Genomic DNA, 26,395 nt, shown 5'->3' with positions numbered 1-26,395 from the left:
TGTAATTTTAACAAGCTTTCCAGGTGATTGTGGTACACAGGTTGATTTAGGATATCCACTGGGATTGTTGCTGTAAGTCTTATCTCTTTCAGTTTGGCTGAGTTTCTTTTTTTAAAATTTAATTTGGCTATGCAAGGTCTTGGTTGTGGCAAGTGGGGCCTGCTTTCCCAACCAGGGATAGAACCCAGGCCCCCTGCATTGGGAGCATAGTCTTAGGCACTGGATTACCAGGGAAATCCCAGGCTGAGATTCTTGAATAGATTTCAGAGACAAAGGGACAACTCTGTTACATCAGTATAATCCTGTACAGTATGCAAAAACTCTTCCAATCTGATTTTTATCGCATACTCAGGGTAACCTTGTTAGACCGTAGGACATGCATACTTATCTCAACGTTGCAATTGAGGAAACTGGGCCTTGGAGAGGTTTGTCATAGTTAATAAGTGACATAATTTCAAAGCCACCTATTTCATACATTCTTTCATTTTAAACCTAGGCCCTAAGCCTGGGAAAGGACCTGACCTTTCATCTGTGGCTTTACCTGTATACTTCCTAGAGGGATGATCTGACTTGCAGTTCTCATGTGCTGGGGATTAGTCCTAGCTTCTCTGCTCTATGGGACAGAGACCTCGTAAAGATGGGGCATCGTACAACAGTAACGCTAGGTGTCATTTCATTCCTTACGCCCCCAGAAAGCCAGCAGGTACAGGGTGGCATTCCTCGCCAGCGCAATGACAGGAGGCCTCTGGGGCAAGTAGATAGACTTTATTTCAGATTTCATAATCAATTGAACTCATACTAATTGGTAGGATAATGACGTTCTGCATTTCCGAAGACATTTAGTTGGCATCTATAAAAAATCCCACAAGCATTTCCTAAGCAGGTGCAACTGAAATCAAAAGATGAAATTGTTATTATTATGATTGCTCCTCCTGGGCAGAGCTACTCAGCCGTTCCAGGTTTGTGGTCTTTAACTTTTTTGGGGAGTGGGGGGAGGAAATGCGTAGTTTTGTCTCTGGTAGAAACCCTGGCAATTTCAGATTTGCATTCTTTATCTTTCTTAGCCTTCCTAACGGTACATCATGATTAGATACTCTACCTTTGAAGCCTTTGTCCATAACGTATGTGTTCTGACGTCTATCCATTCCACAAGCACCTGCGTAAAAATAGAAAAAGGAAAGAAAAATAGAGGGGTGAATGAAGTTTACTTAGACTACATGTATTATTATTATTATTATTCCTGTTCTCTCCTACCCAGAAAATAGTTCTTTAGTTCTAGAAAATTACTCGGGGTTTAATCTCCTCTAAGTCATCTTGACCATATGAGAATTCTTTAAAAAGCTCCTACGCCTAAGTGGTGAGCTCTAGCACCCCCCACATATTTAGCGCTACTGCTCTGTAACCTCTTTGAGGGGAATGTCTTCCTGGAGGTGATCACAGGCAGTTCTGATGCCACCTACAGTCACTGTAAGTGAAGTTCCAGGTTCCAAGAATATAGGATAGGGAATGAATCAGGACCAGTTCTTAGCTTGGGGGAAGGGTGTATGACATTCCAAACTCCAATTCTGTTGGATTTTGGAATGAGGGTGAAGACTTTCTCACCTCATAGCTCTAGTCTTGCCTGTCTCTCCCCTTGTGGATCCGATACTCAATTGAGGGGAGCCAGAGGGAGGTGGACAGGCAGCTGAGGTTGATTAGTCCTCTCAACAGGTTATATAGTCATTCCCAGCCAGTCAGCTCTTTTAGTCCCCTGCCCCCACTTTTTTGGGTGGACTATATGCACATAATTGAGAGTTGTCTTTGAACAGTATTGCCAGTGTTTTTCAATCCCAAGGATTCTTTTTTCCCTTTTGGCTACCACAGTTTATCCTAGGCTCCCACAATGCATGGTCCTCAGCACCAGCCAGAGGTAGGAAAGACATGAAACTTCAGGGACCAAGCTCACATTCTTCGCTGCTGGTGATCCCAGAAAAGAAACTATATGATATTTTGAATTTGGACAGTAATGACTTGAGCTCACAGTCAAAGCCTTCCCGCCCGCCCCCACCCCCACCCCCGCCCCCAGCTTTTAACTGAGGCTGCAGTATTAGTCAAGGGATGCAGCAAGTGCTTACTAAAATACAGTTAGAGTCCACTTAACTCTCCCCAGTGTCTGACACCGAAGACCAACACATGGCTGTTCTGATACCTCCTCATGCCGCCTCCATATAGACTTCCTTAGTGGAATTTGTGGAAGCCTCCTTCTGTCTCCCTGCCTACCACATGGTACTGAGTGATAGAGTAGAGCCAAGTCCAAGTTTTCTCAAGTTTGCTATTCTTCTAAAGGACCTATAGGTACCTGTGCCCTTCAGAAATAGGACAGCAACAATCTGAACCCCTGGGACCAGGGGCTTCCTTTGCTCTCCCTGAGGGATGGAGGCTAGGCTATTAAAAAGTTAACTCCCTTTTTATAGAACAGAATTCAGACTCAAAGGCAATGACTTGTCTGAGACCGCACCAACAAGTGAGAAGGTGAGCTCCATGTAGAACCCAGATGTCCTGCAGTGCACTCTTCCCATTGTTTACTAGCCTATCAGTGTAAGCCAAAACATGACGTGTGGTGGCGTTGTCTGTAGTAGTTGAAGAGAGAGATCTGGGCTGAGCCCAGAGGATGCTTCCAAGTGGAAAGGGGTGCAGGGTGGTGAGTGTGTGTGTGTGTGTGTGTGTGTGTGTGTGTGTGTGTGTTTGTGTATGTTGCAGGGGGTGGGGATTGTATTCTGTGGGATTATTGAATGTCCTGAGCACTGCTCAAGGGGCTGACAGCCGGGAGCACAGCCTCCTGGGTATAAGCCCAGGATTTCTGAAGCCCATAACTACTTACTGGGTAGATGAGTTCAGACCTTTGCTCTTCTTACTTTCCCTGGACCCAGAGACCTGCAGGGGTTGCTAGAGCTGCATTTCAGTTGAGCTCTAGGAACCAGCTAGAGCCTGAATTTAGGCCCCAAGAGTGTTCAGGGTGCCCTCAAGGGCAGGGGCACTTTGTTGGGGGCCCAAATTCTCTGTTCATTGGACCTACTTCTGTAACTCCTACCCCACCTCCTCCCACAGTAGGGACTGACCTTCAAAGTCTCATTTTTGCATCTTTCCCAAGCTACCAGGTTTGAGCCTAATATATGGGCCCAGAGGATGCTGGTTGGCACATCCGGCCTCAGCCTCTCTAGGTCCCTCCTGGACCACCTGCCCTTGGATCTAGGAGTGCTTGGTCTGGGCTCTCCCTCTGGGAGACTCTGGGCTTTTTGGCCAGTCTACTCTGTCATCCACACCCTTGGGCCCAAAGATGTGGCCACCCCCAAGTCGTTTCTCAGTGGTTTTGGGTTGTAGTCCATGGTCTGCAGGGAGTGTGGTTACGCTGTGTTCCCTCCACGTAAAACCAGGTGCAGTTTGTACATATCCGCTGAGCATGATGGCAGGAATGACTGAGGGATCCAGACAGGTTTCCTTCTTCCCATGGGGATCTAGGCTTGTCAGAGGGAAGGGGCTCAACAGGGAGAGTTCTGGGTCCATGGGGTGGGTTAAGGGATAGGAAGGGGATTTGGGGTAGGTGCTGGGTCTGGTCTGAAAGGATGGCCTCAGGGGTCCAGGGGATAGAGGGTATAGGGCTGGGAGTCTAACCTGGCGAGTGTAGCTCAGCGGGGCGACTGAGGTGTCTAAGTTCAATGTAGAAGTCTTCGGGCGGGTACCTGGCCTCCAGGGCACTGATCTGGAAATGGGAGTCTAGTGAGAGGAATGACAGGGAGCAGCCATTATTCCCAGGGCCCTGGTATGGCAGGGGAGGGGTGCATAATACAGGGGTGGGAGGGGGGACAAGAGGCAGGGTGGAGCAGGTTGACGGGAATTAGGGCTTCCGTGTAGCATCCGAGGGAGCCTAGAGCCAGTGGGTCCAGGGGGGTTTGCTAGAGGTGAGGCCAAATGGCCTTGCTGCCTCTCACCCCCATCCCTCACCCCACCCCCCTCAGGAATTAGTGTCACCAGGGCAGTGGGGCAGTGGGAAGAAGCCCTTGAATGGGGCACCTTGTGGTAGGGCCTGGCTCAGGCAGGGGGTCCTTTTCCCAGATGGTAAGTGCATCTTTTGCCTCCAACCTGAATCCCCACACCTGGACCCAGGCTTTCTCCCTTGTGGTCCTGGTCACAGCCACCCTCACCTATCCCCTAATAGGAATGAAAGGGGCCCTGGGCTTCATCTGCTTATGAGAACTGAAATAGGGGCTTGAGTTTCCTCCCCACACCTCTTTTTCCTGGGGGAAATCATGCTTAAGATTTATCTACTAACTCTCTCTTGGAGCTGGGACAGGGCCCCTGTCAATGTGGGAGAAGGAGAAGATGGCGGGGCATGATGGCCAGGGACCAGACTCAAACCACTACTGACCTAACACGTTCACATAGCTGTAGGGGGTCCAGCCTGCCATGTCTCTGTCAAGGGACTTGTTACTGAGCTGTTTGGAAAGCAGGAGAACGAGTTAATATCTAGTGCCCTTGAGATGCCCCTGCCCAGCCTTTGCTTTTGCCCACCCTCGTGTACCACCCCTGTGATGACTCTGACCCACCTAGGTGCTAGGTCGTTGGGGGGATGGACAAGGTAAGTGTTCCATGACAGGCCACCATGGTGTGGCTGGGCCCAGTGGGAGCCGAGCATATGTCCCCATCTAAGCTGTCTGGCTGAAGCTGGAGGGCTTCCAGGCCCCTGGGACAAAGGGGAGCCAAGAACTGACCTGAGCCAAGCTGGCCCTGGTGGGGGAGGCAGGTCAGTGGGTGGGGCTGAGCGTTGGGAGACAGGGTGTGTGGCAGTGTCTCGGCTGCAGCATGAGGCCATCCCCAGCAGAGGGGGCGGCGCCGAGGCTGCCTGCAGCATCAGCGTCCCCTCTGCTGCTTGATCCAGGCTGAGGGAGAGTCTCCCTTTCATGTGACGAGGGGAAGGCGTCCGGATAGCGTCCTGCACTCTCACAGCTGCCCTTCATGTGAGGCAAGGATCGTTGTTCTCATTTCACAGATGGGGACCTGAGTGCTGCTCGTGGGCCCTATGCAGGGTCACACACAGAAGAGCTGGGTCTACACCTCAGGTCTCAGCTCCTAGACCCATGTCCTTTCCGTGGCATCACAGCTGCTTGCCCCTGCTACACATCTGCTAGGCTGAGGGTTCTTGACTACACGGAACTGCTTTGGGGCCCTAGGGTGAAGTGAGCCAGAGAATCACCAAGTGGGCTGCACTGTAGTAACTCCACCCCCTGACTTAGTGACAGAAGGTGACTGGTACTTCGCTGTTAGAATGAGACTAAGAATGACAGGGACACAGGGACTTGGCCCCTCATCCCTGGCATCCTTTCCCTCGGGTCTGCTGTAGCCTTGATAACGTGGCTCTTGTTAATCAAGGGCCTCCTACTGGAAAACTTCTGGACTCCTTTCCCTTGGCTCCTCAGATAGGCCTAAAGCTGTGAGGCTGGGTTGAGCTGATGGTCACAGGCTTGGCGTGTGGACCTCAAGGTCCCTTTGCATGCAGCACTCCCATTCCATAGGAGAACTGAAGCTGAGAGCCCTGAAGAGTGACCTTTGGGTGCTGGCTTGATAGTAGTAGCTCTTGGGGCTGTACGGGGTCTGTGTTGTTGTTGCTGGGGGGGTTCAGGATGCACTCCTACCAGATCTGTGGTCTGTGGATGTTTTCTGTGGGGCAGAGGGGGAGAAATGATCCCTATAGCTCTAAGGCACAGGCCTAGGGATGAAAACTGTGCTCTTGTACATGTTTCTGACCCAGGACAGAGGTACAAGAAGCCAGGAATCCTGGGATTGTACCAATCCCCCCGCCCCAACCTCCCCATGATCCATGGTGTGTATGTCTGCACGCGTGCAGTGTGAGCCCTTTGACCTTGTGGTCTTTTGGGGCTGTTTCTCATTTCTGAACCTCTCTGCCCATTATAGGTCCTGGCATACTGGGAGCAGGGTTAGTACATGTGTGTGCTGAGACGTCCTTGCCCAAGGGCCTGTGACTTATGTAAAAGGACATCTTGCCATCAGCCAGCATTATGTTGGAAGCTGGGAGGGAGGGCCCTATCCAGGGTGGTACACACCTTGAAGTGCTGCCTGACTCAGTGGGAACATGGGCTGTGGCTGATGTTTCCGTGTCTCGTGTGGTGGTTCTGATAGGAACGTATGTTGTGGGTGTGTACTGACAACATGTAGTGTGTCCAGGTACGAGGATGTCAGGTGGTACCTGAGCACTGGCAGTTACTCTGTGCGCTTGTGGGACACATGGTGTTGGTAACACACTGCAGTGATGAGTGGTGGGGTGTTTTCATTATGTGTTAACATGAGGCAGAAGTGGTCACGTGGTTGTGTGTGACAAGGCTACAGATGATTACAAGATGATCACATGACTTGGCACCCGCTGGTTACACACAGGGTATAGGGGTGTGTGTTCACTGAGTGATGCTGGGGGTTGGTCACGTGTGGCGTGTACTGGTCACATGGCCCTTGTTGGCTCCATAGAGCCTGCTGGCTTCCTCATACACGCTTCATAGAGTGTAGACTTGGGGTCACGGGGCTCTGTTTATTGTATTGGCAGTTGGTTCCATGCAGACCCTGGTTAGTGACGGTGCAATTTCTTCCCCGGGCAGAGGGGAGGGCTCAGTGGGAAGAGAGTGGATGGGGACTGGGGAGAGTCAGGGGCCCGGTACCTTGGTGGGGCTGTTCCTGTCCAGAGTGCTGGCCTGGCTGGTGGCAGGCCCCCCGCACGCCAGTGCGTGGTAGCTGGAATTGGAAAAGCACTGGGCATGGCTGCTACTTTGAGACAAATCTGGGAAGAGAACAAGGTGCCACATACCATCATACCCCTGCCACGAGACAGCCCTAAGCTAATGCTTGGTGTGGCCGCCTTGAGAGTGCTCTGCAGAGAGGCAGCCGAGTCCCCCATCCCCCGAGCTTCCTGGCGTCTACTGTTCCCCCTGGAAACTTGTAGAGCCTGACTTGCCCCTTTCCTTGTGTTGGCCCTGCTTGCAGTGTGCCAGTGTGGGCGGTGGTACCAGCATGAGAAGTGTTAGTTTGACAGCCTCAGTATCCTTGAGTCGCTGTGTAGGGCTGAGCTGACCCTCCCCTGCCTCCTCTGGGGTCAGATCCCAGTAGTGAGGCTGTAGAGAGAACCCCACTCCTGGCCTTGCCCTCCTGCAAATTCTAGGACCTCCACACTGGGCTGGGGAATTCCAGTGGGGATGGTCTGGGAAAACCCAGCCAACCTTGCTTATTATGGTCAGAGAAGAAAGTCCCCAAATCTGTAAGCTTTGGGACTTCATCAGAGGATCTCAGCTTTGGCTGAAACTCAGGGCGGCACCCAGGCCAGCAGCTCTCTCAGGCAGGGTCTGTGCCTGGGCCTGTGATGTGCCGCGCGTAGCACAGAGCTGGGCAAATGGTAGGCCGCACTTAGCAGGAATGGCGTGTCAGCAGGCTGACGTGATCTCTGGGCTTTCTCAGGCAGCCATGAGCCGTGGAGCCAGCTATGGAGAGCTGGCATCCTGTGCTTCCCCCAGCAGGCCTACCCTCCTGTGGCTCAGGGCTGGGGGCAGTGTTAGGGCACTTTGACCTTTTCAGTTTAATAAAATATGAAGCAAAAAGCTGTTCTTATTTCTAAGGCAGCAGTCTAGGGTTAGGGGAGAGGAAGGGTTGGCCCAAGAGCCCCATCCCCACCCCTCTCGGACTCCCAAATCGAATGCCTGCTGGCATTGGTACCACATTTGTGAACAGGCTGGGTTCCTGCAGACCTGTCTCGAGGGACATAGCCCACACTTTCAGCACTGTCCCGTCTCACTGCAGATCGGGCCCTCCTAACTCTGGGAACTGGGAGGGAGGGGTGCTCTGAGGCCTTCACCAAGGCAGCAAAAATGAGACGGGGCTTGGACAGTGGGCCCCAAGGCTGGTTTCCTGAGGTGGTGCAGACATCAGGCTGGGGAGAGGGTCCCCTGCAGCATTTAGGCAAGTTACTGCTTCGTGTGGACGTTCTGCGACTGAAGCCCAGTGAGAGGGGGAAGCTCTGGAGAAATGAAAGAAGCCTGCTAACCGTAGCTGTGACATTCCCTGGGGACCCTGTCTACCTTTCCAAGTTAGCTCCTGCTGCTCGCCGCCACTGTCTCTAGGTGAGTCTGAGCAGCCAGCCCTGCAGGCACCGCCACCCACCTGCACCAATAAACCCGGGGTCCCCAAGAATACCGCGGGGTTCCTGCTGGGTTGTGCGTGTGCTGGGGGGTGGCAGCGGGAGGTGCTGGGGGCATAGCTCTCACCTGAGAGGGAGTAGTCAGTGCTGGCCATCCTCATGGCGGGTGTGTAGGAGACGCGGGGAGCCAGGTCCCGGCCCTTCTCTTTTTGTCGCCGCCGGCGCCAGGCAAACAGTCCCAGCAGCACCACGATGAGGAACAACAGGAGGACGATTCCCGTGACGGCGCCCACTGAGTGCCGCTCTGCACCCAGCGCTGGGCTGATCTTGGTGTAGGGGTTCAGCTCCTCCATCATGAGGGCAGCTGCAGACAGAGGCGGGGCTGAGCTGGAGGCAGGCCTGCTTCCTCTCAGGTCGCCTCGGCCTGTGGCTAGGCTCCTCTAACGTCGAGAGACCCTGGTTTAGGTCTTGGCCCTATTCCTCAGTCCCTTCAGCATCACGTGTTTGGACGTGTGTTCAGCTGTCTGTCTACCCAGGTGGAGTCCCGCCCAGGGTCATGACAAGGAGCAAATGTGATCATAGATGGAAAACAAATAATAGGTGTTTAGTGAGTATTTTACTTTGTTCTAAAACTGAGTTACAGATATTAACCCATTTACTCTTTCTAGTAGCCCTCAAAGGGATGTTTATAAGTCCTATAAGAAATAAAGACTAATTATTTCCCTTTCACAAATGAGGAAACTGAGTCACTGAAAGGTTAGGTAACTTACTTGAGATCACACAGCCAGTAACTGGTAGAGTTGAGTTTCTCAGGAGTCAGGAAAAGTTGGATTCAGCCCCTCTCCCTGTTTACCAGCTGTATTACTCGGAGTCCTTGGTCTGCCCATTTGTAACACGGGGACAGTAATCCCACTGTGAGCACTGATCACAGACTGGCAATGAAAGCTGTGAGTGCTGAACCAGTGTGCTCAGGATTGCTCCTCCTAAAGTATCACCCCTTTCAGTGATACATGCGGGCTGGCCCCCATCCCCCGCCAGAGTGCAGTGGAAATGCCTTTTGCCCCTTTCCTGTCCTGTGGATGCTTGCATGCCCATTCTCGTCCCTGTCTCCTTGAACCAACAGCAGAAACCATTCATCCAGTGCTCACTCACGAGCCAGGCACTGTGCTAAGTCCTTTACTCACGTAATCTCAACTTGGTCGCTAACAACTACATGCTGCAGTCTTGTCTGACCGTAGACCTGGAGCCAAGGATGAGCCCCTTTGGGCTCCTTGGGTCTCAGCAGAACCCTGTGTCTTTCCACTTTGCGTGGGGATAACAGATCCCCAGCAAAAGGAAGTGACCTGCCCAAGCACACTTGGGTCATGGCAGGACCAGAATCTGGCAGTGGTTCCAGCTCGTTCATCTCACCTTTCCACAGCACTGGTTGTGGTTACCCTTCCTTGGCTTGCAAGACTTGTCAAGGATGAGCAGAGGGAAGCAGCGCCTGAGAGGCTGCCTGCTCCATCAGCCTCTCCGGCGCCTGGGTACCCTCCCCAGCCCACCCCATCCACTCCCAGTCTCTTCCCGGATGTGAATGAAAGGAAGTCACAAAGGGTCCTTACGCAATTCAGTCATTCCCGCTGGAATCTCCCCAGAGCCTCCCTCTGCGGAACCCTTTCCTAGCCCCTGGGACCTCTGCCATCTGTGCCTTACCTTGGTCACACCGGATCCCTTTGAATCCAGAGCTGCAGTAACAGGTGCCAGTGACGTGGTCACAGGTGGCATTGTTCATGCACTCGCATAGCTGCTGACAGCCGTAGCCAAAGGTTCCTGGGGCGCATCCTGTGAAGCACGAAGTGGAGGTGGCAGAGACCCTGCAATGCGCTTACTCTGCACCCTGCCCACCCCACGCCTGGGCAGCGGGGATGATTCTGCCTCACGGAGTAAGCCAGGTAAGCGGCTCAGATGGTAAGGAACCTGCCTGCAAGGCAGGAGACCTGGGTTTGATCCTTCGGTTGGGAAGATCTTCTAGAGAAGGGAATGGCTACCCACTCCAGTATTCTTGCGTGAAGAATTCCACGGACAGAGGAGCCTGCCGGGCTAAAGTCCATGGAGTTGCAAAGAGTCAGACACAACTGAGCTGTTAACATTTTCACTTTCGTGGAGTAAAGCCTCTTTTTCTGTGGTGCCTGATGTGTTCTGGTTTGTTCCTTGGGGCAAGATGACACCTATAACCCTGTGGTGGGGGATGCCCACCCCTACCTCCTCACCTGGTCCATATTTACACAGCATCCTCCAGCGCCAGGCCCCAAGCTGGGTGCCACAGGGGTTTCAGAGGAATCAAACAAGGTCCGCTTTGCTTTCTCTCATTAAGCTCCTTCCCCTAGTAAAGCCTCTGCTCTGCCCCAACCTGCCCATCCCCACCCCAATTGGAGGAAGAAACTTCAAACACCAATGTAGGCCCAACCTTCAGGTTTTCTCCTTGGGAGCTGCTCCCAAAATCAAGAGAATAGAGGGTGCAGGGCCCCGAGGGGTGGGCCGTGAAGGGGCAGGCTCCCCCGGCAGGAGGCCGAGGCCCTGCGTTGACACCCGGGCTCAGGGCAGCTTACTCTGCTCGCAGTGTTGCCCGGTAAAGCCTGTGCGGCAGGTGCACTTGCCGCTGATGTGGTCACAGCTGGCGCCGTTCTGACATTGGCACACACGCCCGCAATCCTTCCCGTAAAACGCTGCTGGGCAGCCTGGAGAGAAACAGGGTGGTGGTCTGCGTCGGGACCAAACTCGTCTCACCTCCCTTCTATCTCTGAGCATGGGGTGACGGCCAGTGAGACCCTGCACCGAGCCACTCCATGCTCAACCCTCACACTGAAGTGGGTGGGGAGTCCTTTGGACAAAGGTGCCCTGGAACCAGAGGCCAGGCTGGTGTCTCTCTGCTGCGCAGCCACCGGCTGCTCTTCCCCACTCAGGGCCCCCTGTCCAAGGAGCGGCTGGTCTTGGTGATTGCTGGGGTACCTAATGGCCCTGACCTTCCAGGATTGGGCCCCATCAATCCCCTGAAGCCAGCCACCCTCTCCAGCCAATCCCAGGGGTGGAGGGTGAAGTGGTTAGCTCACAGCCAGGCACCTGTCTCCTCCCTCCCTCCACTGCAGGCCCGGACGATGCCCACGGCAGCCAGCAGGCTGCAGCATGGGATTCCAAATAGCTGGGAGGCTGGAGGGCGGGGCTTACGCTGCGTGCAGAAGAGTCCGGTCCAACCAGGGGTGCAGTGGCAGGCCCCATCCTCGGCGCTGCAGCTCGCCCCGTTGTGGCAGCTGCATGTGTGGAAGCAGGCGGGGCCCCAGAACCCAGGTGGGCAAGCTGGGGGTGGGTGGGATGCAGAGGGTGAGGGCGAGGCAGAAAGGGGCAGATGGAGAGGGAGGGAGGGGAAGGGGGAGTGCATGTCAGAGCCCAGGTGCCGCGATGCCCCCGCTGGCATTTCCTGACTTGAAGGGGCTTAACCACTGTGGCCACAACTCCTCCAGTCACCTCTTGACCCAGGCACCCCGGATTCCTGGTGATTCTCTGTCCACTCTCCCAGCTCTGAGGGTTTCTGACTTTTCCCTCTCTGGGGACTGACTGTGATTTGGAGCGTGTGGGTGTCTGTGGTAAATGGTAAACACGTGTTTATGGTGTGAACACTGTGTGTGCTAACTTCCCCACGAGGATGGGGATTTTCTCAGGGCAGAGAGTCTCTCTCGGCTGGTGAGCTTCCTGAGGATGACACCACCGTCGGCACGGAAATGCCTTCAGGCCAGGCTATCTAACTGGGACCTTGCTAGGAATACCGGCTGGGTCTCACCCATCAGCCAAGGACTCCACAGGGCAGAGGCTGGGTCTCTGCCTTTAAACTGGACGTCCCTGTTATCTCTGTATCAGACTGGGTTCACCTCACAGCACCTACAATGCCCTGTCTGGCCCTGTGATGCCCAGGACATCATTCACATGAGCTACCCAGAGAATGCCCTCACCCCTACCCAGAGATTGCCCTGGCCTCACCTTACTTCCCTGCTTCCTCTTCCTCCCCATGCAAACCTAGCGGCTACTCCTTGCTCAGGTTCTAGGACTATTAATACGCAGCATTTACAGTGTTAATAATATTACCAATAATGTTCATATCTTTAAAACTAGCAGTTAATAATGCCAGTGATCACTCCTAGGAGTTCATCATGTTAGCTGTAGAGACTCTATGGGACTCGGGTGAACACTCCTGTCTGCAGAAGGAGATTTCAGCCCTGGGAGGTGGAAGCACCAGGGGCAGAGAGGTTCTGGGCCTGACCTTGGGTGGGGGCTTTTCTGGGGGGCATTCCCAGGGGGGCAGCAGCTTACCCTGTGAGCAGTCTTTGCCGATCCATCCAGGGAAGCATTGGCAGGAGCCATCGATGGGGCTGCAGGTGCCGTTGTTGGCACAGGAGCAGAGCTGGGCACAGTCCTGCCCAAAATGCCCTCCAGCACACACTGTGGGCACAGGATAGCCTGGCACCTGCTCTTCTACTTGCACTCCTCAGACCACCACCCACAGCCACACCCCTTTTCCCAGGCCACAGTCGTGGCCCCCATGGGGTCAAGGATCAGGTGGGAACTGCCTGCCTCAGCACCCCTGTTTCCACAGCAGTGAGTTCCTCCTCTTGTGCCCACAGCTGCCTTCTTCCTGACCGCCTCTGACAGGAATGGGCTGAGGCCCACAAGGGTAGAATAACTTGGCTGAGGTCCCACAGACAGAAGTGGTGAGGCTGGGAATAACACCTCTGCACCCTACTGCTCCCTGCCCGCAGCCGTCAGCTGTCCATGACCGCACTTGCATCAGTATCACTGGCCCCACAGCCTCAGGGCAGAGGATGTTTATAGCCAGGAGGAGGGACATGCGGGGTGGCTGGTCTGTCTGCAGTTAGCTGGAGAGGGGGCCAGCCCCAAATGTCTGTCCCTGTTCCCCCAAATATAACCTATTCCTTGAACTTCCACTCAGCCACCTCAGGAGAACCGTCCTGAGTCCATAAGGGGCTCTCCAACACGGAGCTCCAGTCGTATTTCCACTTTGAGTCACTTGCAGGATTTTGGGCCCAGCCCCTCCTGGAGGAGTCACTCTTTGGTTGCTGGAAGAAGGGCTGATTTCCTCAACCAAGCTGCAAGCTCCTTTAAATACTAGATATGAGTTCACCAAGCACCTACCTCTCATTTCTCTTGAAATCCATCCTCCACCTGCTTCCTAGAGCCTGAGCTCTCTAAAGCACAGCCTTCTTCATTGCACTTCTATGCCCGGCTCAAACATCCTCAGTGGCTCCCTGTTGCCCCAGAATAAAACCTAGATCCTAGACATCAGCACTTAAACACACCTCACCCAAAAACCATGAGCCACCAGACTACACACCATCTTCCAAATAACACCCCATGCCTTTCTTGTCTACGCCTTTACTCTAACTGTTCCTCCCAGAGTTTCCCTGACCCTTGTGCCCAGTTGTGGAAATCCTACCCTGCCCACAAGACTCATCTTAAGTGCCACCTTCCCCGTGATCCCTCTATAGTAGACAACAAGTCCTTTAATACCAGTTCTGTTCCTTAGAAGTAGAGTTTACTGGGCTTCCGGCCACCTGCACAGCTGGGTAGGTGTGACTACCCTCTGGCCAATGGTAAGTGGAAATGCATGTCTTTATTTGCCCATTCCTCCCTATTGAAGAATAACGTGGATTATGGAGGAAGATTGTGGGTGAGATGGCTGGAGCTCAAGCAGCTACCTTACACCAGAGGTGAACTGTATGCTGAGGATGGCAGAACAAGACAGAAGTAGCTTGGGTCCTTGACACCTTTGAAAGCTACCCCGCCATTTCCTAGTAACCTGCTTCTGGATCTTTTTATTTATTTATTTTAATGTATGAGGAAAACAAAGCTTGTCACTTTCGATTCAGTTATTTTTGTTTTTTTATATTATAGCTGAACTGAATCCTCTCACCCCCTTCTCTGTTCTGGGAGGCTACGTCCCTGTTTGAGCTTCTAGGACCCTAGTCTATTAGTTTCTTCCCTGGTCTTCTGTTACTGTGGCTTGTGAACCATTTCCGGCCAGGCCTGGGTTCCACCCATGTCTGTATCCCCACCACACTTGGAAGAACAACAGGTGCTCAAGGCCGAATATGCGGAAATAAACTGCTGCCCCTTCTCCCCACCACTGCCTCCCGCCAAGTTCTGCGAAAAGGCTGAGTTCAGGATTTTCCCCTCTGGACCGCAGGCTTTGTGAGGGCAGGGAACTTGCCTCTCTTTTTCTTTGTTGTGTCTGAGTGCCCAGCACAGTGCACGACGTACAACACTCAAGAACTATTCCCCAGATGGCCAAACTCGGCCAGGAGCAGTGACCTTCCAGTGGGTTCTGAAACTGGAATCAGTGGCCCCTGTCCCTTAGACCTCCTCTCAACTCGACATGCTCCCCTCGAAGCCCGGCTCCAGCCAGCCCTACACCCTCCAGGATGGCCTCCTTGCATCCCCGAGGCCCTCACTTGGCTGGGCCACACAGAGAATCACGGGAAGGTGTTGATTCTTGAAGAAAAGCGACTTCCCTGGGCCCACTGCCCTCGCCATTCCCTATGCCACACTGCCCCATGTTGCCAGCCCTCCCCCGACTAGATGGTGGGCAGCAGCTGCCTCAGATCTGTGTCCACTCTGTGTCTCTCCAGGACATTGTTAGCAATTGGGACAAACGATAAAGGCAGCATGGTGTACCAGGCTCACCAGCCAAAACTTTGGCTGCTAGTTGTATTTATGTATCCAATAAGCACTTCTATGTTTCTTTCATGTACCACTGTTCAGAGTGCGTCACAAATATTATTAGTGCAGTTAACCTTGTAATACTCTCATTATTATACATGTTCATTATTACTCCCTATCATTAAGTCTACAGACAAGGAAACTGAGGCATTGAGAGGCTAAGTAACTTGGCCACAGCTTGGAAGTCCTGCCACTCACTGTCCCAGTACCTTTGAGCAAGTCTGTTTCCTCATCTTTGAAATGGGGCTGATAACCGTCACCCCCGGGCCTTGGGCTGGAGTTAATGCTTGTGGGAACCCCGGTTGCTCTGGGCCCCTGTGCTCTTTTCTAGCAAAACCGTTAGCTCCTTCTAGGGCAGGTCCACTGCCAGGAGGATGGCGTGTACATCACCTGTTTGCAGCTCAGCCTCTTGCTTCTGTTTCCTGAAAAACAGGTCAGCCTCTGGGAGGTACCTGATTTTGAGAATCCATCCCCTAGTCCTGGCCCTCTGTGGGGAGTGGGGTGCCAGAGATGCTCCACTGACCCCCTTCTTGAAACCAACTCATCTTTGCTAACAAGACAGTCTTATCTTTGAAGTCTTTCTCAAATACACAAGGCTGACAAATTCACCCACAGAGCTGCTAATGTGATCAGTCTAATGCATTAATTGGTTGACTTCTTAGCCGAATCAAGAGTGAGGCAAAGAGAGGAAAGGTGGAGAGAAGGGGGTGGGGGGAGCAGGCTGGGGGGCTGGTGAAAAGAAAACATCTGGTTATATTTAATCTATGTTTAATGATTCTGCATAAGCAATGTCTGTAATTTGTAACTCGCTGAAAAGCCGGTCATTAGAAACTGTCAGTTCAATTTTTTACAAGGTTTGAGACTTAACCAGGGCAGTTGCCATTAATAGCAAACTCTATTAGATCTATATGTGGAAAATACTCATTAGGCCAGCGGGCGATAAATCAGACATTGCAGGATCTGAGAGTTACTCCTCGAGCTGCTTAGGTCCTAATTTAGACCCAGTCTATCTGTATTGATGGCTGGGTCTCTGATGTTTAATAAGTAAACCTCGACGTGTCAGGTTATGATTAAACTGTCCTAGGAGGGATGCAAGCAAATGAAACTGTCACATACGTTTCCTGGGGGGGTTCCAAACTTCTCATGACCTCAAAGCAACATGGAGTAAACTTCCCACTCATACATATTAACGGCCCACACACTTACAAAAATAGCCGAGCTCAGTGGTCATTATTCATCAAAAGGATTCAGTCCCCTGGGAAGCAGTGAGTGCTCAAAGGAAGTATTTAAGCAGAAGCCAGATGAAACTCTTTCATAGATGGCCTTGAAGTTGCTTTTAGTTCTAAGGTTACCTTAGACAAAGATCTCTTCACTTCTTACGGGTTAAAGTACAAATTCTGCATCCTTGTCTTCAGAACATTTCAGGAGTCCCCAGACTACCTTCCCAGTCCCCTTGCCACCCACAGCCCCTGAATCTGTCACGTCCTGTGGCTGGACAGTCACAGACCCACCCCCCTGTGCTTTGCCCAGGTTGGTTCCTCTACCCACAATGCTTTTCTTCCATCTGTCTTTTAGGCTAAGTCCCAGTTGAAATCTAGCACGGGATGGAGTTGTATCCCAAATCCACCCTGCCTTGGCCTAACTAAGCCAGTAACAGCAATAAGTAATGATGTGCACTGAAGCCAGCTTCTACCATCACCCTGGTTGTTAAATATTTAGGAATTTCACAACTGGTGTTAAACCACTAGTACCTTCAAATCAGCCACGGTGGGAATATCTACAGCATGGAAATTTGCATACGACACAAATTAGGGATTTTTTAACTGCAGATCAGTGCAATAAGCTTAACTCCCCTTTCACCTCCCAGTGAGTGGACGAGGTTGGCTGGAGTGGGAGCTGTGAATTCTGCAGCTGAGACATGAAAGCGTGTAGTGGGGGATTAGTGATGTTGGCCTGAGTGCGAGGAGAGAAGGGCTGGGAAGTTGCCATCTCCAGTGAAGCCGAACCATCTCCTCTGGGCTCCCACAGCCTTTCCTGCCTTTCCCACTTGACATGCAGCACTAGCCATTTGCAGCCACTTCATATGCGGACCTCAGCTCTGCTCGTTTCATTTTTCATCTGTTTAGACTGGGCTTTGGAGTCAGAATTTGATTCTCACCTCTGCTACTTGCTGGACTTCCCTAGTGGTTCAGACAGTAAAGTGTCTGCCTACAATGTGGGAGACCTGGGTTCAATCCCTGGGTGGGGAAGATGCCCTGGAGAAGGAAATGGCAACCCACTCCAGTACTCTTGCTTGGAAAATCCCATGGACGGAGGAGCCTGGTAGGCTACAGTCCACAGGGTCGCAAAGAGTCAGACACAACTGAGTGACTTCACTTCAGTTCTGCTACTTGCTAGCTGTGAGACCATGGAGAAGTCTTTTTTACCTTCTCTGAGCCTGTTCCTTCAATTGCATAATGGCTTTTTCTCATGGCCCATGATATCCAATTCTCATTAAGGTAGCTCTAAGCCCCTCAAAGCCAACTCACTGAAAAAGATCCTGATGCTGGGAAAGATTGAAGGCAAAAGGAGAAGAGGATGGCAGAGAATGAGATGGTTGGATAGCATCACCAACTCAACAGACATGAGTTTGAGCAAACTCTGGGAGACAGTGAAGGACAGGGAAGCCTGGTGTGCTGCAGTCCATAGGGTCACAAAGAGTTGGACATGACTCAGCAACTGAACAACAAACCCTGAAGAGCCGAGGAACCGCCTCCACAGAGCCTGGTGAGAATCCTGAACCTTTTTTCCCTTCTACTCCCCTCCCAGGACTCCTCGTCTCCTTGAACCCCCACCCGCCAACACCCTTCTCCCCACCCCTGGAGAGAATACCTTGATTGCAAAGGGCTCCGGAGAATCCGGGGAGGCACTCGCAGATGCCGCTGACGTGGTGGCAGGGCCCGCTGCTGTGCACGCAGAGGGGACACGGCTGGGTGCAGCCACGGCCATAGAAGCCGGGGGCACAGACTGGGGGTGAAGGGGAGGTGGTGGTCAGCAGCTCAAGGGGCAGCAGCCAGCCTGGCTACCTGTCCAGTCCCCCACAGTGAAGGAGAGAGGCTTCTCAACAATACCGGGAGAGTCGCATCCACCCACACCTCGGAGGGCCTGTTCCTTTCTACAGAGAGGAGTGGGGGTGGTCCTGTTTCTACAGGGCAGTCAGGCTGGGCCCTGAACTTGGGGACAGAAAAGTTAAGGCTGGGAGAAAGGGGATTAGAGGGAGGGATTTGATGGAGAAAGGGGATTAGAGGGAGGGATTTGATGGGGGCCAACTCTGTAAGCTCAGCCTCTCTCCAGCTGGGAAGGAGTAGGGAGGAAGAGCTGTCCAAGGTCTGTGGGGTGGGGGCCAGCCTTACCTCTCTGGCACAGGGGTCCTCGGAAGCCCGGGGCACACTCGCAGCTCCCGTCCTCTGGGGAGCAGGAACCACCGTTCTCGCAGCTGCAGGACACAGAGCAGTTGGGGCCCCAGCGTCCAGGGGGACATGTGCTGTCACAGTGGATGCCTGTGGGCCAGACAGACTCGGGTCAGTGGTAAGGGGTGAGAGCGAAAGGAAGAGTGATGGGGAGGGTGTACTATGCAGCAAGAGAGGGGCTGGGGGTGGAGAGGCAAGCACATCTGGAAATGTGGAGGGAAAAAGAGGCCTGGATGGTCACGGAGGGCTTCTAGGGAGAGGCGAATGGCTGAAGTATAAGTCCTGAAGACCAAGTAGGAATTGACCAGGTAAAGGAAGTCCTATGTGCAAAGAGCAGGAGGCGAGAGAGAGAATCATGCCTTGAAGGATAATATAGCATAGTGTGTTGGAGCATAAGGTACACGATGGGATGAGGTTGTGGGAATCAGAAGGGGTCGGATCATGAAAGGTCTCCTTTGACTTTGACATGTTAGCTGAAATCCAAGGTTAGTGACATGCTGCAGTCCATGGGGTCACGAAGAGTCAGACACAACTGAGTGACTGAACAGCAAAGGTTAGTGGAGCAAGTAAGTGCCATGGTGTGGGGGCTACACGAGCTAGGAGTGAGTTGCATGCTCACCCATGTTAGTCCAGGGGCCATTGGTCCCTGCGGGGCCCCAGCCAACCAGCCCCTGGGCAGTGGCCCAGAGAGTGGGAGGCTCTTTTCAGATTCTCTTGACCATAGTCCTCAGTGTAATACTTATATCAAACGTGCATACATATGAATAATAGGAACCAGTGCTCTGCAAATGACATTTACTGTCACTGACTATGATGCAATCTGATATTTTCTCTGTACTATGATGTATTCTATTTCATTAAGAAAAAAAAAGCTAGTTGTGACCCAACAAATTGATTTAATGACCTTCAATTTGACAAACAGTGGCCTAAGGGGGAATGGATGGAATCTGTCAGAAAGAAGAACAAGGCCTACACAATCTTTTTGAGTTGAGAGAAAGGAAATATATGTTGGGGGTGATTACAGCCTGCAGGCTGAGAAGGAATTTTAAAAGGCCTGAGGCTGGATGCCCAGCTCTGTGGAGGGGCTTCCTCCCAGGCAGAAAGGCTGCTAGTCCGACATGCATAAGGTGAATGGACTGTGGGGGCCCCGGAGACCAACTTGGCTTTGGAAAGTGAATATCCAGAGGCTCAGAGAGGAGCAGAATTAGTTTAAAAAGCATGTCTGCCTTGTTATAAGGACAGGGATCATGAGAAAGAGAAAGTGGGAGGAAGACATTCAGGCTCAGTGAACAGAGCCGGCCCTAGCAGCAGCAGGAGAGCGGTGGGACCAATTTAGAGGCAGGCTGGAATGTACAAGCCCACCTGGGCTGGCAGGAAAGGGGAGGGGGCAGAACAGAGGCAGAGAGTGGGGGAGAGGGGATCAACTGGCTTCATTCCCCTCCAACGCCTCCGTCCAGCCTAGCTCCCTGTCCCTCCCTGGGCTTTCCTCCTGTGACGGCTCAATTCTACAGCAGGGTGGGGGCTTCTGATGCCACTCTGCAGAAAATGACAGTAAATGTCTGATGCCTCTGTATGGAGGGACCCTGATGCTGGGAAAGATTGTGGGCAGGAGGAGAAGGGGGCAACAGAGGATGAAATGAACCAACTCAATGAACATGAGTTTGTGTAAACTCCGGGAGATAGTGAAGGATAGGGAAGCCTGGCATGGGATCGCAAAGAGTTGGACACAACTGAGTGACTGAACAGTGGAGGGAAGGGGGTGGGGGGAGATTCTCCCAGGAAATGCCATCTTTCCCCAGTGAGAATCCGTTGGTCACATTTCACTCCGCAATGGAGGTCTCTCTCAGCGGAGTTTCAGGTTCACAAGAGGTGGCAAATAGCATGAATGGACTGAAGGGCAACCTGGGGCAGGAAAAAACACAAAGCTGTTTGAGATAAATGGAGAGAGTAACATGGGTGCATATACATGAACATATGTAAACAGATAGCCAATGGGAATTTGCCATATGACTCAGGGAACTCGAACTGGGGCTCGGTAATAACCTAGAGGGTGGGAAAGGGTGGGAGGGGGGAGGGAGATTCAAGAGGGAGGGGACATATGTACACCTATGGTTAACTCATGTTGATACATGACAGAAATCAAACCAATATTGTAAAGCAATCATCAATCAATTAAAAATAAATATTAAAAGAAAAAAACCCCAAAACCAAAAGCCATGATGTGCCTCAAGGAATTCTTGTGCCTGTGGATGTTGAAAATGTGAGATTCGGACTGCAGGCCGAGGGCTCTGCTGCTCTCGGAGGCACACTGGGCTAAGGCGGAGTTCCACTATCGGACAGGGGCCTCCGGCCCCACCTGTGCATCAAGCGCTCTTTGTTAGGCTGCCCAAGGCACGTGCGTCACATGCAGATACAGCTCTTTCCTAGCACTATGAGCTGATATTACTGTGATGAATAAAACAATGCACGCAAAAGTACCCCTGAATTCATGGCAGCCGGTCACTCTCATGTTCCCCCAAATCAGTAGACAGTAGAAATACAGCTACTCTCCTGTCTGGGATCTTCAAAATGTCTTTGTGTCAAAAATGTGTCCTCCTTTTTTTTGGAGATTAAGAATCATAGGTGTAAGGTGATTATGCTCAGATTGCAGATGGCTGCAAGGGCCCACTGGGTTCTAGGGTCTGCCAGTTATTCTAGTCTAGGTCTGGTGCTGTGGGTGAGGCTCTTGTCTGAGGTTCTTTTATGTCCTAAGACCTTGGAACATCAGACATTGGCACCTAAATGGAGAGAAGAATCTAAAGGTCAGTTGCACTGGTGAGATCAGAGCGGCTGGCCTTGGCCTAAAGGGAGGTTCTCTCTCAGAACTACAGCTTCTGAAGAGGCATGGTGTCTTCAGTTAGCTGTCTTCTCTAGCCCCTGTCTGGGGATAATAATCCCCCTTGGGGACCCTCTCCTTTTTACCTTAGAGAATCTAAGATTTTGTTTTTCAGGGCTCTCTACACATCTATATTGATGGGTGCAGCTAGACTAAGAATCCATGTATTGTGACCTCTAGTTCATATCATAAGGCCGGTAGCAACTCAGCAGCCTACATTCTTCATGGACTATTTTAGGTCCTCTTCATCCAGGAAGCCTTCCTGGATGTCTGCCCAGGGATTCAAGCATATATTTGATAGTGGCATACAGCTTTGTCCCTACCTATCATTTGACTAGTTCATGTATGTGCCCTCGGGAGACAGGGATCATGGTTTATTGACACTTCTGACTCTATCCAGGTCTTCCCAATAGGCTGGGAAACCATCATCATTTCTGCATCTCTAGCACCCAGGACAGTGTCTGGCACACAGTAGGTGCCCAGGGTCTATTACTATTATTGAACTCTGCTGTTTACTCCTGGGCCTAGTTCAGGGCCAGCCACATAGTAGCTGCCAAATAAAGACTTGGTGATGGTTTGGGTCAATAAATGCTAGTTGAATGAAGAAATGGTTCCCTTTACAGTGCAATCCTGTGCCTCCTGTTGGCAGTAATGTCCTGAGAACTGGGGCAGCTCCTTTTCCTCCTGTGTAGCAGGAGGAGATGGGAGCAGATAATCATCAAGATCACCTCACTTCAAGGGGAAAATCCATATATGGTTACAGGCCAGTTTCTTTCAACTTATTTCAATAAACATTGAATTAGCAACTACTATGTACAAGGCAAGATGACTTAGACATCATGCCAGTCAAGAAGCCTGTGGCTAACTGGGGGTGAGGGGAGAAGACTTTCACTTGCTTAAAGCAAAGAAAAGTGTTGAGGGACTTCCCTGGTGGGCCAGTGGTTAGGAAGCCACCTTGCAATGCAGGGGACGTGGGAGGTTTGGCCCCTGGTCCGGGAACTAAGATCCTGCATCCTGCAGGGCAACTAAGCCCACGCATCACAACTAGAAAGCCCACGCACCACAACCAGAGAAAGCCTGTGCTGCAGCAAAGACTTCACAGGCTGCAGAGAAGAGTCCACACTGAGCAACGAAGACCCAGTGCAGCCAAAATGATGATAATTTTTAAAAAGTGTTGACTCAAGGGACGAGCAGTATGCCAGGGGCTAGGTGGTCAGGGGTAGGTGGGGAGGGCTCGCTGAATAGGAGGCTGGGGCCTGTACCCCAAGCCCTCCCTATCTTTCCTTGGTTTTCTTCTGCTTGAACAAATTTCAGAACATCAATTGCTCCTTTGAAATGACTTCAGGACCACTTTTGGGGAAATTAGCTTTAGAACAGCAGAGACCTTGCTGAAAGGTTGTCCATCAAAGACAGAATTTTTAAGCACCAGATGTCATTAAAATCTTATCGGTTCACTCAAAATTAAGGCAATGAAAAATTAAAGTGGATTTCCATTTGACTCCAGCCAAGAGTGTAGGGTGTTGGTAACCAGGGTGGAGTCCAGCTTTGTACAAAGGGGCAGGACAAGGGGGTCAGATTGAAGATGCTACAGAGGAAGCAATGCCCCCAGTCCTTGACTTTCTGGTTGTGGAGAACAGAGGTTGCTGAGCAGCCTGGTGTGAATTCTTATCTGAGGACACACCCTGCCAGCCACGCCTGTATTTTTCACTCCTTGCTGTCCACCACTTTGGGAATGGCCAGTGGGTTCATTCATGCAACATGTTATTAACATTGTGTTTGTGGCTTACACTTCCTGAGCATCTACTATTGTGCCGGGTACTGTTAGCACCTACAGGTATTAATTCATCTAAACTTCCAAAGGACCCTGAGTTATAAGGATTATTATTATCTGCATCTTATGGTCGGAAGATTCAGGCCCTGAGAGGTTAAAGGACTTGCCCAAGGTGGCCTGGCTCCAGCTCTGTGTCCTTAACCATTTCTCAGTGTGTGACAGTCACTGGCTACAGTGGCGAACAAGGCGGATTGGTCCCTGCCTGCACAGAACTGATGGTCAATGTGGGAGGCAGATAATAAATGAATAGTTACTCAATCAGAGTTCAGTGACAATTGAAGTAAGTTCTGCTGTTAGGGTATTCTGAGAATTAAAATACTGTAGGGTATTCTGAGAATTAATTAAAGGAGTTCTTTCATAATCTTGGCCAGGTTGCAGAGGTGGTAGTATCCGAGCATAGAGCCTTCCCAGAGGAAGTCATCTTTAAGTTGAAATATGATGGATGAGAAGGTATTATCAGGTAAAGAGGAGGAGAAAGAGTGATCCAGGCAGAGGGAATGCACATTTGATGCCTGGAGTCAGGAGACAGTTGGCCCATGTGGCTGAAGTAAAGCGAGTGATGGGAGGGGGCGTAAGAGAGGTGGAGGAGTTGGGGAGGGCCAGATCACGTGGACCCCAGGTCACTGGATGGCGTTTGGATAAATGTCATGGGATGCCACTGAGGCATTCTGAGCCTCAGTGTGATGTGAATGGATCTGGTCACCATGTTCAGAGTAGGGGCAGCTGGACAAAAGGGGAGGCCCAGAGACAAGAAGGAGGCCAAGGCAGTGCCGGGTGAGGGATGGTGCTCAGTGTACAAGCAGAGTGACAGCGGCTGGTGAAAAATGGATGGATTTGCAGTATGTTTAGGGGGTGGACTGCCAGGACACGTGGAGGGACCAGGAGTCTAAGCCTGGGGGACGGCGAAACTTTCTTGTCTGTCTCCACCATATCCTCTGTAAGCACAGACTGAGCACCCACACTTTTGTCTGACTTAAAAACTGGTCTGTCCCCAGCCCTTAGAAAAGAGCCTGTACATAACAGGCGTTCGATTAACGTTTGTTAATTTGAATGGAATGGAGAACTGAAGCCCAGAAGAGATAAAGGAAAGATGATTCCTAGGAAATAAAAAGAGAAAGTGAAGGAGAAACGAAGGGAAAGTCAAGAAAAGGTGGCAGAATACCAAAAGCTCAGTTTCCCAGGACCTGGAAGGTGGCACGGTTGAGGGGGTTACCTGTCCATCCGGCCAGGCAGCAGCAGTGGCCTGTGACGGGGTCGCAGCCATCTGCGTGGCTGCAGTCACAGCGTTCACTGCAGTTCAGCCCAAATGTGCCATCCTGTGGAGACAGAAATGGTGAGATCCAGACCCCCAGAGGTTCTCACACTTCTGTGGGATTTTGATGACAAAATTGAGCTGCTACCCAACAAGGATGCAGAGAAACTGGGGCTGGGGCAAAGTGAAGGCCTGTTTTCATAATTGGGGATTCAGTGAAGTCACTCCAAAAATGTTCTTGGCTGCATTAACAGGAGTATGCAGTCTGGAAGGAGGGAAGTGATAGTCCTTTCCTACTTCGCAGAGAGCTATAATGATCATTAATTAACACTGGAAATGAAAATGCACTTTGCCAGTTTCAGAACGTTGATCACATATAAAGAAGGATTATGATTTATTCTTTGTTACTGGGTAAGAAGATGGCAATCGATGTTTGTTGGGTGCTCAAACATTAGCTATCAAGGGTCTTATTTAACTCATTTCTCTTCATCTTCACAACAACTCTATCAGATGGTTTCATTATATTCAAAATTTAAAGATGAGGTGAAGTAACATGCTCCAGGCAACATAGCTAGGATGAGGCAAAGCCAGGATTGGAACCCAGGACTGTAGGACTCATTCAATAGACCATCAGTTAGTTTAACTTATTTGTATCATAGGCTAAGATCCAGGGAATAAGTCTAGGCGGTTATTGCTGGATAATGCTTGGTTTAGTCCTCCCACACCTTGATCATAAAATTATAGGCTGTTGGAGTTAGAAAGAAACTTAGCCATTATCAACTCTGGCAGCTCTGATGGATTAGGAAGGGCTGTCCTGTAGCGCTGTGTCATGGATTCTGCAGTTGCATCTGGGCTCAGGTTAACTGTGCCAGAGTCAATAATGGTTACCAAGAGACGCCTGGGGAAAGTGACTCCACGTCACCATATCCCCAGTATCTACCATTTTACAGATGAGAGGGCTGAGGCTGAAAGTCGGACAGAGAGGTTAGAACCGGGGCTGAGATCTAAATCCGGGTGTCCCATCACCTGGTCCAATGCTCTTCTCTGTACTTCTGTGGACAAAATAACCACAGGGAAAAGGTCTGAGGGGCTGCTGGGTCACCCCCATCCTTCCCTGCCCCCCACTCACCGGGCAGGGCAGTTCGCAGGTGTCCCCCAGCCAGCCGGAGGTGCAGGAGCAGGAGCCATCTGTGGGGCTGCAGGCTGCCCCATTGGCACAGGCGCAGCTCTCGTTGCAGTTCAGGCCCCACGTCCCACTGGGACACGGCAGGGTGCAGTCGAGGCCCTGCCACCCTGAGGGGAAGGAACAAGGCTGTCACCTCTCTGTCACGTGTCAGCAGTTTTCTGCCCACTTCCCCCGGCTCTGTACAAGACAAGGCACCCAAACCAACCCTTCTCTGGTAGTTGGGGCAGAGCACGCATCCCACCTGCTGAGTCCACTTGGAAGCACAGCATGGTTGTTGAGAGCGCAGGGGCTAGAAGCTGGCTCTCCTGCCTGCTGGTTCTCCCTGTTCTTGCTGTAGGTGGATGATCTTACCCGGACAGGGCATCAACGGAGGTGGGGGTCCTCTCTGTGCCCAGGGCGGACTCAGGAAGCTTATCTCAGGGCCCTGTGCTTGGGAACAGGCTGGTTTCCCATTCTGAGGCTGCTTACTGGCCTGTGTGCCCTCAGATCCACTTCTCCCCTTCCCCTGCTCTGTGTCTCAGGGGGCTGACCCCTGCAGCTGCTCTCAAGTGGGTTTGCCAGCGGGAGCCCTGGCCAGTGACGGGAGGCCGGGGGCAGGAGAGGCACAGGTATCTTCTCTTCTTTCTCTGCTGTGAGCAGGACCTCTGGGGGCGGCTGTCTCAGTACTCCAGCACCATCTTGCAGCCGCTCTGCCCCGTCTCAGTCCCTACCAGGTGGTCCTCACTCACAGGCTCTGGGAACTCCACTTTCTCCCTTCGTCCCTCTCACCCTAGAAGTGGTAGCAACTGTGAGAGAAGCTACGAATTTCCAGGTTGCTCACATTCCCTTGCATATCTCTGCAGCTCTTCTAACACTCTGGTAACA

The 26,395-nt window shown here is 51.8% G+C and overlaps 1 protein-coding gene across 9 annotated transcripts in view; it reads right to left on the bottom strand.

The window, feature by feature from the left end:
* Nucleotides 1-26,395, bottom strand: part of MEGF11 (multiple EGF like domains 11) — a 390,793-nt gene that overhangs the window by 8,151 nt on the left and 356,247 nt on the right. For 2 of the 9 annotated variants that reach the window (XM_018053628.1, XM_013966754.2), the window contains exons 12-24: nucleotides 25,475-25,638; nucleotides 24,307-24,409; nucleotides 18,331-18,477; nucleotides 17,810-17,944; nucleotides 12,515-12,643; nucleotides 11,378-11,506; nucleotides 10,762-10,890; nucleotides 9,866-9,994; nucleotides 8,298-8,534; nucleotides 6,705-6,823; nucleotides 4,406-4,472; nucleotides 3,652-3,753; nucleotides 1,100-1,156 (exon numbers count right to left, since the gene is read on the bottom strand). In XM_018053628.1, the coding sequence (XP_017909117.1) occupies nucleotides 1,100-1,156; nucleotides 3,652-3,753; nucleotides 4,406-4,472; nucleotides 6,705-6,823; nucleotides 8,298-8,534; nucleotides 9,866-9,994; nucleotides 10,762-10,890; nucleotides 11,378-11,506; nucleotides 12,515-12,643; nucleotides 17,810-17,944; nucleotides 18,331-18,477; nucleotides 24,307-24,409; nucleotides 25,475-25,638 (1,647 nt within the window). Of the gene's footprint in view, nucleotides 1-746; nucleotides 890-1,099; nucleotides 1,157-3,651; nucleotides 3,754-4,405; nucleotides 4,473-6,704; nucleotides 6,824-8,297; nucleotides 8,535-9,865; nucleotides 9,995-10,761; nucleotides 10,891-11,377; nucleotides 11,507-12,514; nucleotides 12,644-17,809; nucleotides 17,945-18,330; nucleotides 18,478-24,306; nucleotides 24,410-25,474; nucleotides 25,639-26,395 lie in introns of those variants that run through there. The other 7 variants (XM_018053635.1, XM_018053629.1, XM_018053630.1 and 4 more) reach the window with 6 other exon arrangements.

Source organism: Capra hircus, chromosome 10, assembly GCF_001704415.2.
Source record: "Capra hircus breed San Clemente chromosome 10, ASM170441v1, whole genome shotgun sequence".
Classification (NCBI taxonomy): Eukaryota; Metazoa; Chordata; class Mammalia; order Artiodactyla; family Bovidae; genus Capra; species Capra hircus.
Note: the sequence above shows the minus strand (reverse complement) of the source record. Positions and strands in the feature narration are given on the sequence as shown.